Source organism: Salmo salar, chromosome ssa22, assembly GCF_905237065.1.
Source record: "Salmo salar chromosome ssa22, Ssal_v3.1, whole genome shotgun sequence".
Taxonomy (NCBI): Eukaryota; Metazoa; Chordata; class Actinopteri; order Salmoniformes; family Salmonidae; genus Salmo; species Salmo salar.
Genome location: NC_059463.1, coordinates 45662118 through 45675941, shown reverse-complemented (window position 1 = coordinate 45675941; position 13824 = coordinate 45662118). Strand labels below are relative to the sequence as shown.

The window sequence follows — 13824 nt, the reverse complement described above, 5'->3', positions numbered from 1 at the left end:
AACCCCTCTCTATGGCCAGGGCGTTACAGATAGTTCCCTGATTTGACCATGTTAATGGTATCGTATTTCTGTGTGTTTGTTATATTATAATTAAGTCTATGATTTGATATTTGATAGAGCAGTCTGACTGAGCGGTGGTAGGCATGAGCAGGCTCGTAAGCATTCATTCAAACAGCACTTTCCTGCGTTTGCCAGCAGCTCTTCGCTGTGCTTCAAGCATTGCGCTGTTTGACTTCAAGCCTGCCAACTCCCGAGATTAGGCTGGCAATACTATAGTGCCCATAAGAAGATCGAATAGTCAAAGGTATATGAAACACAAATGGTATAGAGAGAAATAGTATAATTCCTATAATTCCTATAATAACTACAACCTAAAACTTCTTAACTGGGAATATTGAAGACTCATGTTAAAAGGAACCACCAGCTTTCATATGTTCTCACGTTCTGAGCAAGGAACTTAAACGTTAGCTTTTTTTACTTGGCACATATTGCACTTTTACTTTCTTCTCCAACACTGTGTTTTTGCATTATTTAAACCAAATTGAACGTGTTTCATTATTTATTTGAGACTAAATTGATTTTATTTATGTATTATATTAAGTTACAATAAAAGTGTTCATTCAGTATTGTTGTAATTGTCATTATTACAAATATATATATAAAAATCGGCCGATTAATCGGTATCTTTTTTTGGTCCTCCAATAATTGGTATCGGTGTTGAAAAATCGTAGTGAATGGCCTTACTGAAGAGCTCAGTGACTTTCAGTTTGTCAAATTTCTGCCCTGCTAGAGCTTCCCCGGTCAACTGTAAGTGCTGTTATTGTGAAGTGGAAACGTCTTGGAGCGACAACAGCTCTGCCGCAAAGTGGTAGGGCACACAAGCTCACAGAGTGGGACCGCCGAGTGCTTAAGCGCATTGCGAGTAAACATCATCTGTCCTCAGTTGCAACACTCACTACCAAGTTCCAAACTGCCTCTGGAAGCAACATCAGCACAAGAACTGTTCGTCGGGAGCTTCATGAAATGGGTTTCCATGGCCGAGCAGCCGCACACAAGCCTAAGATCACCATGCTCAATGCCAAGCGTCGACTGGAGTGGTGTAAAGCTCCCCGCCATTGGACTCTGGAGCAGTGGAAACTCTTCTCTAGTGTGATGAATCACCCTTCACCATCTGGCAGTCCGATGCATAGTGCCAACTGTAAAGTTTGGTGGAGGAGAAATAGCGGTCTGATTCTGTTTTTCATGGTTCGGTTTAGGCTCCTTAGTTCCAGTGAAGGGAAATATTAATGCTACAGCATACAATGACATTCTTGATGATTTTGTGCTTCCAACTTTGTGGCAACAGTTTGGGGAAGGCCCTTTCCTGTTTCAGCATGACAATGCTCCCGTGCACAAAGTGAGGTCCATACAGAAATGGTTTGTAGAGATCGGTTTAGAAGAACTTGACTGGCCTGCACAGAGCCCAGATCTCAACCCCATCGAACACCTTTGGAATGAATTCTGATACCGACTGCGAGCCAGGCCTAATCGTCCATTATCAGTGCCCGATCTCGCTAATGGTCTTGTGGCTGAATGGAAGCAAGTCCCCGCAGCAATGTTCCAACATCTATTGGAAAGCCTTCCCAGAGGAGGGGAGGCTGTTATAGCAGCAAAGGGGGATCTACTCCATATTAATGAGATGTTTGACGAGCAGGTGTCCACATACTTTTGGTCATGTACTGTATTTGTAATTTAGGACCTAGGAAGTATATAAAAGTGCTCTGTCCACCAACCCTCTTTCTCTCTCTCCTCCACCCTTCTCTTCCTCCCTCTCTTCCTCCCTCCCTCTCTTTTACTATAGGTCCAGGCCAATGTGGAGAAGGGTCTCACCCTGTTCGGCCAGCTGCTCACCAAGAAGCACTTCCTGTTGACCTTTATCCGCACGCTGGAGGCCCAACGCTCCTTCTCCATGCGCGACCGCGGCAACGTGGCATCGCTGGTCATGACGGCACTCCAGGGAGAGATGGAATACGCCACAGGGGTGTTGAAGCAGCTGCTGTCCGACCTCATTGACAAGAACCTGGAGAGCAAGAACCACCCCAAGCTACTGTTGAGAAGGTATGGTCCACTTTTGTGTTGGGTTGGGCTATTTGTGTAGCGGGGGGGGGGGTGAGAACCTGGAGAGCAAGAACCTCAAACTGCTGCTCAGAAGGTACATCCTACCCAGAAGGTACATCCTACCCAGAAGGTACATCCTAACCAGAAGGTACATCCTAACCAGAAGGTACATCCTACCTGGGTTAAGGTATGAGTAAAGGTGGGTTGGGCTAGGCTATTTGCGTATCCCAGCATTTTCCAAAGTCGATCCTGGGGACCCCAAGGGGTGCATGTTTTAGTTATTGCCCTAACACTACACAGCGGATTAAAATAATCAAAGCTTGATGATGAGTTGAAACACTGGCACCTATAGGGTGTAGAATTGAGCCTGGTAGACAGGAACAAGACATCATTGATCAGCAATAGCCTGGTAGACAGGAACGAGACAGGATTGGTCAGCCTGGTAGACAGGAAAGAGAGAGGATGGATCTGCCATAGCAAAGGTATGAACCGCGTCCACAAAGATTGAGTTAGCCGTTTCAGTTAGCAGTTAGCCATTGTAATGTGTGCTGAGATTATAGAGGGTCGCTGTAGACGGCCAGTGACTGTAGCCTACCTTTTTAGGTCCGCCTGAGGTGAATGCAGTACCTCTCCTCCTCCCCCTCTCCTCTCCGCCTCAGCCCTGTCTCTGTCAGGAAGGATTACACCCCTGAGCGCACACACGGTCTCCCTGAGGGGGCCCAGACAGACAGACAGCCACACAGGGCAGAAATAACTACTAAACCAAACAGACGGAGGGAGGTGGAGAAGGAGAAAGCGTGAAAGGAGGTGTGGGTGTGGAGTGTCGAAAGAGAATGAAAGACAGAAGGAGAAACGGAGTACTTGGACAGATTACGAAGGACAGATTACAGACTGAGAAAGATGGAGGTAGAGTGAGGTCAAGAGAGGGAAAGAGAATGGAATGTTAAGGCAGAAAAGGGGAGAGACCGAGAAAAGAAAGAGACATGAAGAAAAGGAGAGAGAAAAATAAATTATAGAGACACATAAAGAGAGAGAAATGAACCAGCCCCAAACAAATGGGAATTAAACTTGAAATGATAAGAACTGGATGTTTTCCCGTCTCCACTGAGAGACACGTAATTAAAATCGAATCAAATAAACAACGTTGAGCCAGTCTGCTGCCGCGGTGAAATTTGCATGTCGTCACAAAAGGGCCCTCTGGAGAGATGTGGCAATACGCTGTCATGCTTACTCTTTCCCCAGTAATATGAAGATGACGCATGGGCGAGCGCTCGCACACACCTAGCCTGATTATTAAGGAGTTGTTGTCCACTAGTATCAGGTCAGGTAGTGGCTAAAAGCTTGTTCTGTCCTGGTCCACTCTCTTTTCCTCTCCTCTACTTCTCATCTCTTCTACCTCTCCTCTACTTCTCATCTCTTCTACCTCTCCTCTACTCTCTTGTCCCTCTCTCCTTCTCATCTCTTCTACCTCTCCTCTACTTCTCATCTCTTCTACCTCTCCTCTACTTCTCATCTCTTCTACCTCTCCTCTACTCTCTTGTCCCTCTCTCCTCTCATCTCTTCTACCTCTCCTCTACTCTCTTGTCCCTCTCTCCTCTCATCTCTTCCACCTCTCCTCTGCTCTCCCTTCTTCTCCCTCTCTCCTCACCTCTCTTCTACCTCTCCTCTACTCTCTTGTCCCTCTCTCCTCTCATCTCTTCTACCTCTCCTCTACTCTCTTGTCCCTCTCTCCTCTCATCTCTTCTACCTCTCCTCTACTCTCTTGTCCTTCTCTCCTCTCAGCTCTTCTCCTCTACTCTCTTCTACCTCTCTCCTCACATCTCTTCTACCTCTCCTCTACTCTCTTGTCCTTCTCTCCTCTCATCTCTTCTACCTCTCCTCTACTCTCTTCTCCCTCTCTCCTCTCATCTCTTCTACCTCTCCTCTACTCTCTTCTACCTCTCTCCTCACATCTCTTCTACCTCTCCTCTACTCTCTTCTCCTTCTCTCATCTCTTCTACCCCTCCTCTACTCTCTTGTCCTTCTCTCCTCTCAGCTCTTCTCCTCGGCTCTCTTCTACCTCTCTCCTCACATCTCTTCTACCTCTCCTCTACTCTCTTGTCCTTCTCTCCTCTCATCTCTTCTACCTCTCCTCTACTCTCTTCTCCTTCTCTCATCTCTTCTACCTCTCCTCTACTCTCTTGTCCTTCTCTCATCTCTTCTACCTCTCCTCTACTCTCTTGTCCTTCTCTCATCTTTTCTACCTCTCCTCTACTCTCTTGTCCTTCTCTCCTCTCATCTCTTCTACCTCTCCTCTACTCTCTTCTCCTTCTCATCTCTTCTACCTCTCCTCTACTCTCTTCTCCTTCTCTCATCTCTTCTACCTCTCCTCTACTCTCTTGTCCTTCTCTCATCTCTTCTACCTCTCCTCTACTCTCTTGTCCTTCTCTCATCTCTTCTACCTCTCCTCTACTGTTTGGACAGGAAGGAAGGAAAAATAAAAACACATCAAACAAATCTGAACAGTCAGCAGTCATTTCTAGGAAAATGGATTTCATTACTTTTCTTCCTACAATTTCTGCTCCCAGTCTCAACTCTGGACAACCCACTAGCTGGCATCTGACCACACACAGACACAGAGCCCTTTATTCATCAGTTTCTAAATAGTCATAGTCATAGGGAATGTATTATTCAAGAGAATGTGGTTATAATGCTAAAAGGAGTGATGGAGAGGTAGAGGACGGAGTGGGTGGATGAGAGAGGTAGAGGACGGAGTGGGTGGATGAGAGAGGTAGAGGACGGAGTGGGTGGATGAGAGAGGTAGAGGACGGAGTGGGTGGGTGAGAGAGGTAGAGGACGGAGTGGGTGGGTGAGAGAGGTAGAGGATTGGGTGGGTGGCTGAGAGAGGTAGACGACGGAGTGAGTGGGTGAGAGACAGGACGTGGTGGGTCAGAGAGAGAGAGGACGGAGTGGGTGAGTCAGAGAGAGAGGACGGAGTGGGTGGGGGAGGTAGAGGACGGAGTGGGTGAGAGAGGTAGAGGACGGAGTGGGTGAGAGAGGTAGAGGACGGAGTGGGTGAGAGAGGTAGAGGACGGAGTGGGTGAGAGCGAGAGGTAGAGGACGGGGTGGGTGAGAGCGAGAGGTAGAGGCCGGGGTGGGTGAGAGCGAGAGGTAGAGGCCGGGGTGGGTGAGAGCGAGAGGTAGAGGGCGGGGTGGATGAGAGAGAGGTAGAGGGCGGGGTGGATGAGAGAGAGGTAGAGGGCGGGGTGGATGAGAGAGAGGTAGAGGGCGGGGTGGATGAGAGAGAGGTAGAGGGCGGGGTGGATGAGAGAGAGGTAGAGGGCGGGGTGGATGAGAGAGAGGTAGAGGGCGGGGTGGATGAGAGAGAGGTAGAGGGCGGGGTGGATGAGAGAGAGGTAGAGGGCGGGTGGATGAGAGAGAGGTAGAGGGCGGGGTGGATGAGAGAGAGGTAGAGGGCGGGGTGGATGAGAGAGAGGTAGAGGGCGGGGTGGATGAGAGAGAGGTAGAGGGCGGGGTGGATGAGAGAGAGGTAGAGGGCGGGGTGGATGAGAGAGAGGTAGAGGGCGGGGTGGGTGAGAGAGAGGTAGAGGGCGGGGTGGGTGAGAGAGAGAGGTACAGGACGGGGTGGGTGAGAGAGAGAGGTACAGGACGGGGTGGGTGAGAGAGAGAGGTACAGGACGGGGTGGGTGAGAGAGAGAGGTACAGGACGGGGTGGGTGAGAGAGAGAGCTAGAGGACGGGGTGGGTGAGAGAGAGAGCTAGAGGACGGGGTGGGTGAGAGAGAGAGCTAGAGGACGGGGTGGGTGAGAGAGAGAGGTAGAGGACAGGGTGGGTGAGAGGGAGAGGTAGAGGACGGGGTGGGTGAGAGAGAGGTACAGGACGGGGTGGGTGAGAGAGAGAGGTACAGGACGGGGTGGGTGAGAGAGAGAGCTAGAGGACGGGGTGGGTGAGAGAGCGGTAGAGGGTGGGGTGAATGAGAGGGAGGTAGAGGACGGGGTGGATGAGAGAGAGAGGTAGAGGACGGGGTGGGTGAGAGAGAGAGGTAGAGGACGGGGTGGGTGAGAGAGAGAGGGCGGGGTGGGTGAGAGAGAGAGGGCGGGGTGGGTGATAGAGAGAGGTAGAGGACGGGGTGGGTGAGAGAGAGAGGTAGAGGACGGGGTGGGTGGGTGAGAGAGGTAGAGGACGGGGTGGGTGAGAGAGAGAGAGAGGGCGGGGTGGTTGAGAGAGAGAGGTAGAGGGCGGGGTGGATGAGAGAGAGGTAGAGGGCGGGGTGGATGAGAGAGAGGTAGAGGATGGGGTGGATGAGAGAGAGGTAGAGGACGGGGTGGGTGAGAGAGAGAGGTAGAGGACGGGGTGGGTGAGAGAGAGAGGTAGAGGACGGGGTGGGTGAGAGAGAGAGGTATAGGACGGGGTGGGTGAGAGAGAGAGGTAGAGGACAGGGTGGGTGAGAGAGAGAGGTAGAGGACGGGGTGGGTGAGAGAGAGAGGTAGAGGACGGGGTGCTTGAGAGGTAGAGGACGGGGTGGGTGAGAGAGAGAGGTAGAGGACGGGGTGGGTGAGAGAGAGAGGTACAGGATGGGGTGGGTGAGAGAGAGGGGTAGAGGACGGGGTGGGTGATAGTGAGAGGTAGAGGACGGGGTGGGTGAGAGAGAGGGAGATAGAGGACTGGGTGGGTGAGAGAAAGGGAGGTAGAGGACTGGGTGGGTGAGAGAAAGGGAGGTAGAGGACTGGGTGGGTGAGAGAAAGGGAGGTAGAGGACTGGGTGGGTGAGAGAAAGGGAGGTAGAGGACTGGGTGGGTGAGAGAAAGGGAGGTAGAGGACTGGGTGGGTGAGAGAAAGGGAGGTAGAGGACTGGGTGGGTGAGAGAAAGGGAGGTAGAGGACTGGGTGGGTGAGAGAAAGGGAGGTAGAGGACTGGGTGGGTGAGAGAAAGGGAGGTAGAGGACTGGGTGGGTGAGAGAGAGGGAGGTAGAGGACTGGGTGGGTGAGAGAAAGGGAGGTAGAGGACTGGGTGGGTGAGAGAGAGGGAGGTAGAGGACGGGGTGGGTGAGAGAGAGAGGTAGAGGACGGGGTGGGTGAGAGAGAGAGGTAGAGGACGGGGTGGGTGAGAGAGAGAGGTAGAGGACGGGGTGGGTGAGAGAGAGAGGTAGAGGACGGGGTGGGTGAGAGAGAGAGGTAGAGGACCGGGTGGGTGATAGAGAGAGGTAGAGGACGGGGTGGGTGAGAGAGAGAGGTAGAGGACGGGGTGCGTGAGAGGTAGAGGACGGGGTGGGTGAGAGTGAGGTAGGTAGAGGACTGGGTGGGTGAGAGAAAGGGAGGTAGAGGACGGGGTGGGTGAGAATGAGGTAGGTAGAGGACAGGGTGGGTGAGAGAGGGAGGTAGAGGATTGGGTGGGTGAGAGAGAGAGAGGGAGGTAGAAGATTGGGTGGGTGAGAGAGAGGGAGGTAGAGGACGGGGTGGGTGAGAGGGAGGTAGGTAGGTATAGGACAGGGTGGGTGAGAGAGGGAGGTAGAGGATTGGGTGGGTGAGAGAGAGGAAGGGAGGTAGAAGATTGGGTGGGTGAGAGAGAGGGAGGTAGAGGACAGGGTGGGTGAGAGAGAGAGGTAGGGGACAGTGTGGGTGAGAGAGAGGTAGAGGACGGGGTGGGTGAGAGAGGTAGAGGACGGGAGGGGTGAGTGTGAGGTAGAGGACGGGGTGGGTGAGAGAAGAGGGTGGTAGAATACAGGGTGGGTGAGAGAGGGAGGTAGAGGACGGGGTGGGTGAGAGAGGGAGGTAGAGGACAGGGTGGGTGAGAGCGGAGGTAGAGGACAGGGTGGGTGAGAGCGAGGTAGAGGACAGGGTGGGTGAGAGAGAGAGGTAGAGGAGGAGGTGGGTGAGAGAGAAGTAGAGGACAGGGTGGGTCAGAGGAGAGGTAGAGGACGGGGTGGGTGAGAGTGAGGTAGAGGACGGGGTGGGTGAGAGAGAGGTGGAGGACGGGGTGGGTGAGAGAGGTAGAGGACGGGGTGGGTGAGAGAGGTAGAGGACGGGGTGGGTGAGAGAGGTAGAGGACGGGGTGGGTGAGAGAAAGAGGTTGAGGACGGGTTGGGTGACAGAGAGAGAGAGAGAGAGGTAGAGGACAGGGTGGGCCAGAGAGAGGTAGATTACGGGGTGGGTGAGAGCAAGGTAGAGGACGGGGTGGGTGAGAGAGAGAGGTAGAGGACAGGGTGGGTGAGAGAGGTAGAGGACAGGGTGGGTGTGAGAGGGAGGTAGAGGACAGGGTGGGTGAGAGAGAGAGGTAGAGGACGGGGTGGGTGAGAGAGAGAGAGAGTTAGAGGACGGGGTGGGTGAGAGAGAGGTAGAGGACAGGGTGGGTGAGAGAGAGAGAGGTAGAGGACAGGGTGGGTGAAGTCCCTTCCTTACAGACACACTTCCCTCTTCTCTGTTCATTTGTATTAGACGTAGTAAGTCTCGTTAATTACAATGCCTTTTAACTTTTCAGGTTGGTGATTAGCGTGAGAAGTTAACTAATTAATTGCTGTGTTTTTAATGAAGATTGGTGGGTTTGCTTTTTTTTTTAAATGCAAAGATCTGTGGGTTTTGTTATTCGAGTGAATTTGTTTGTGTATGGAGAGAAGGGGGAGTGTAATTGCAGGATATAACCTAACCGCATAAAGTGGAATAATTTCATGTAAGTGATCATCCGCGTTAAATGCCTTTTCCCGGGGATAATGGTTTGTAATCTCCTTCAGTTACTAACAGGGATAATGGTTTGTAATCTCTTTCAGTTACTACCAGGGATAATGCTTTGTAATCTCCTTCAGTTACTACCAGGGATAATGGTTTGTAATCTCCTTCAGTTACTACCAGGGATAATGGTTTGTAATCTCCTACAGTTACTACCAGGGATAATGGTTTGTAATCTCCTACAGTTACTACCAGGGATAATGGTTTGTAATCTCCTACAGTTACTACCAGGGATAATGGTTTGTAATCTCCTACAGTTACTACCAGGGATAATGGTTTGTAATATCCTTCAGTTACTAGCGACCAAACACTAGGGTTGTTTGGTCCCTTGTTACTAAGAGGAAAATCTCAAACCCTTCTACAGTCGTTCCTCTATCAGTCCTGTGTTATGGACATTTAACGCTTTGCCATGCCAGAACATGACATTCAACTCAATTTCTCCTCTCTCTCCCTTTCTCTCTCTCCCGCTCTCCTATAGGACTGAGTCGGTGGCTGAGAAGATGCTCACCAACTGGTTCACGTTCCTTCTCTACAAGTTCCTCAAGGTAAGTCTGTCAGTGATGCACTCAGGTTGTGTTCATTAGGCAGCAACCAAGGAAAATTGACTGAAACAGAGAGGGACAACCTGGATTCATCCAATAAAATGAGTTTATTTTCACTTTATGTATTGAAACGTTTTGAAAGGTTTGTCATTGCATGCCTTAATGAACACGCAGCCGCGCCAAACAGGCTTTTTAAGCGTTCTACGGTTCTGTTATTCGCTAATGCTGGTTGTGCTGTTGGAGAATGAAAGAGCGCTAGGGAATTTAGCTTGCCGGCTAAACGTCAGTATCTCCTAGCTGCAGGAGCAGATAAGGCACAGGGAGAGGGCTACAATGCTCCCTATCCTTTACCTCTCTCTACCTTTCATGTTCCAACTTCTCTCTACCCAGTTGTAAAACAGTATTCTACCTTTATGTGAAGTGGTGTTAAGGCGTGACTGTTTCTGTGCATGTGTTTTCGTCGTATGAGTATCCTGACGTGCAAACGCCTCTTTAACGCATAACCCCTATCAGGGTTTTCTAGAGAGCCAAAGAGAGAAGTGAGAGTGGGTGCTTGCGTGTGCATTCTTCAGATTTGAGGCTTATTGGAATGGAGAGAGTGCATCAGACAGCCATGCATCTGTGTGGCACGGGTGATCGGAAGTCTTTCTCTCAATTAGTTGTTTTTCAGTTCAGACAGGTGTTTTTAAAAACTTGCATCCTACTGGACAGCTTCTTCAACCCCTCTTGGGGTCCTGCCAAGCGTGTGGTCCACATTTTTGGCTAGGTGCATCAAAAGCAACCCATAATAGCTGGTTTCTGAGCTACTAGAGGGTGGGTGTGTGTGTGTGTGTACACGTCTCGTTAACAGCTGTCTGTTTAATTAGTGCAGACGATAACGAGGTGGGAGCAGCAGGAGGGATATGGAAGGGGGGAAGAGGAAGCGTGTAGAAGGCCACAAAGAATACTAGGGGAAGCTCTGTACACTTTGGGTTGTTCACCAGCACTTTCAAACTCTTTTTTGCTCTGAATTGAAACATCTTAAATGTCAAGGAAAGGAGAGAAAAAACACAGACATATTGTAGTTGGGTGGACAGAGCTAGCGGAAGATGAGGAGGAAGATGAACTAGCAAGAGTTGGAGGTGAGAATCACTGTGCTAAGTGGTAGCCGGACCAATAGAGGGAAAATGGGAGAAAAACGAGAGGGAGGAGAGAGGCCCTCCAGCCCGCCCGCCTTGCATTGCCTCGTTGACACATTTCATGCAGCAGAGTGCTTCTCCAGCACTTTTCACTCCTGACTCGTTAACCTTCCATTAACTCCTCTATCAACTGCCACTAGCGTTCTCCCAACATTTTCCACAAGCTCAGTGTACATTTTTAAATTGTACCTTGTTAAAGGCTGCACGGGTTCCCCAAGCTCAGTGTACATTTGAAATTTTACCTTGTTAAAGGCTGCACAGATTCCCCAAGCTCAGTGTACATTTTAAAATGTTTTACCTTGTTAAAGACTGTTTTTCCCCGGGTTAAAATGCACAAGGGACAAACTACTACTCTGGAGTGGGTCACTTGTCACTGCACCAATAGCTGTTGAATGGGTAAGCGAGAGGCTAGGCCCTATGGTTTAGCTGTGTGTCACCGTGTAGCCAACAGCAGATTGGAATGCACTTGAGTGCAGTTTTTTCTCAAATAAGGAAGCGTACTCATTGTCTTGAATGTCGTCCTTCAAGTCTACAGTATTTCCTATTGGTTTTGAGATGCTGACATGACAGATAGATGGGATACTGGCCCCTATCAGCTTATGCTATACTATACTTGTGTGTGTATGCGTGTGCGTGCCCCTGTTCATGCTGTACTGTGTACCCTGTGTGTAGGAGTGTGCTGGAGAACCCCTGTTCATGCTGTACTGTGTACCCTGTGTGTAGGAGTGTGCTGGAGAACCCCTGTTCATGCTGTACTGTGTACCCTGTGTGTAGGAGTGTGCTGGAGAACCCCTGTTCATGCTGTACTGTGTACCCTTGTGAGGAGTGTGTTGGAGAACCCCTGTTCATGCTGTACTGTGTACCCTGTGTGTAGGAGTGTGCTGGAGAACCCCTGTTCATGCTGTACTGTGTACCCTGTGTGTAGGAGTGTGCTGGAGAACCCCTGTTCATGCTGTACTGTGTACCCTGTGTGTAGGAGTGTGCTGGAGAACCCCTGTTCATGCTGTACTGTGTACCCTGTGTGTAGGAGTGTGTTGGAGAACCCCTGTTCATGCTGTACTGTGTACCCTGTGTGTAGGAGTGTGCTGGAGAACCCCTGTTCATGCTGTACTGTGTACCCTGTGTGTAGGAGTGTGCTGGAGAACCCCTGTTCATGCTGTACTGTGCCATCAAGCAGCAGATGGAGAAGGGGCCTATAGACTCCATCACAGGAGAGGCACGCTACTCACTCAGTGAAGACAAGCTCATCAGACAGCAGATTGACTACAAGACCCTGGTCAGTGCCACAACACAGCTTGAATCACAGAAATAAACGGAACACTTTTACATCATCTCTCTTTGACTGAATACATTTCTCTGAGAACCATTCGTCTGGCTGGCTAGGTAGTACAGTAGGTAGATAACTACAAGAGTGATTACCGATGTATGCGTGTATGCGGTTTAACTCACGTCTTCCACACTATTCACTCTGCTTCAAGCCTCTAGTCCTGTGAGTCTTCCCCATCGCCAATCTTACCCTTGACCCTTACACTCCCCTAGACCCTGCACTGTGTGAACCCGGAGAATGAGAACGCCCCGGAGGTGGCGGTAAAGGGGCTGAACTGTGACACGGTGACCCAGGTGAAGGAAAAGCTGCTTGATGCTGTGTTCAAAGGAAGCCCTTACTCCCAGAGACCCAAGGCTTCAGACATGGACATGGGTAAGGCACACAAACACACCATGCACAAATGAACGCACGCACACACACACAACCCAAGCCAATAAGCCAAAATACACTTAACACAGTTCCCAACACTATCTGGAGTCACTCAACAGACACTAACACACCCTCTCCTTCTGTTCGGTGTGTGTTCAGAGTGGCGTCAGGGCAGGATGGCCAGGATCATTCTCCAGGATGAGGACGTCACCACCAAGATAGACAATGACTGGAAGAGACTCAACACACTGGCCCACTACCAGGCAAGTCTCTCATGGTTTATGTCTCAAAGTTGATCAAATAATGTGTTTTTAATCAATAAATTAATCAAATGTTATTTTTATGTATACACTTTACAATTACCGATTTAGAAATATTTCTGGATTGATGTAGGGGTTCACTCAAACATCCCTTGGTGTCTGCAGCCCAAAATTCATGGGTGTCATATATAATACATTTCTCCTCAGGGATGAATAAAGTGTATCTTATCTTAACTGTAATGAATAATACATTACATCATTGTATATATGATATAAAACAAGGAAATAAATACTGAGTAAAATACCATCATATGATACTATACAATATACTTTGTCAATTTACATGGAAATTCATACTACTTGTATACTGTAGGTCTATACAGAGATTATTGCTATCACACCAATAAAAACTTCAGTTATTGAGCTTGTTGTATGTAGCCAGTGCACCTGTGTAACAGAGGTTGCTTGTATAATAGTTATGCGACCTTGCTTGAGACCTGGAGCTTGTAAAGTGAACGTCAGACTGCAACGCTAGTGCTGGTTGATTGGTGTCCAGTGTGCTTAAAACACTAACCATCTATTGTTAGTATGGCTCAGTATCTGCCAAATCTTGGTGTCCATAGCCACCTCTCAGGTTGTCTGCTATTCCAGTTCTTCAACCAGGAATGGGTCTCCCCTCAGAATTAGTTCAAGTGGTTCTGCAGGCAAGGACATAGTGAAGTATGTGATGTAGTTCTTGTAGTCTTCAATACATTTGTCTGTACTGGGTTTCACTCGATGTTCCCCATCAGCGGAGAGGCTGTATGACTGATCGTTTGTTAGTATACACTAAGTTGTGTCAATAAGGATTTTGTCTAACTCCAGTCCTCTTCTCACTCATCTCTACCACATCTAACACAGATCAGCTTCAGCCTGGTTCACAGAGGAGGCAGTAGAGTACCGCACAGTGTCAGTTTTCCACTAAGTAACCAATATTGTTTAGATATAATGACAATAGTACAGGTACTAAAATTGACCCATGAGGTACTCCTTTAGTCACCTCGAGGAATTGCAAATTGACACACTCAGCAACTATATATTGAGATCTGTCCATAATGTAATTTTTTTAACCAACCGCATGTGCTGCTATCAAGTCCAACGTGCAATAACAATGAGTCATCCACAATGTCAAAAGCCTTAGACAGGTCAATAAACGATGCTGCTTTTTATCTATAGAACATACAATATCATTGACAACATAGGATGCAGCTAAGATGGTACTATGACCTTATCTACATCCTGATTGATATGAATTTTGATACATTTCCTGGTTAAGGAGCAAAGTAGATTTT

The 13824-nt window shown here is 49.2% G+C and overlaps 1 protein-coding gene across 3 annotated transcripts in view; it reads left to right on the top strand.

Moving 5' to 3' along the window:
- The window catches only part of LOC106583586 (plexin-A1), a 371415-nt gene that overhangs the window by 348490 nt on the left and 9101 nt on the right, over window positions 1-13824 (top strand). For 2 of the 3 annotated variants that reach the window (XM_014167946.2, XM_014167944.2), the window contains exons 22-26: window positions 1841-2097; window positions 9296-9362; window positions 11667-11813; window positions 12077-12236; window positions 12393-12496. In XM_014167946.2, coding sequence (XP_014023421.1) covers window positions 1841-2097; window positions 9296-9362; window positions 11667-11813; window positions 12077-12236; window positions 12393-12496 — 735 coding nt within the window. Of the gene's footprint in view, window positions 1-1840; window positions 2098-9295; window positions 9363-11209; window positions 11322-11666; window positions 11814-12076; window positions 12237-12392; window positions 12497-13824 lie in introns of those variants that run through there. The other variant, XM_014167947.2, reaches the window with a different exon arrangement.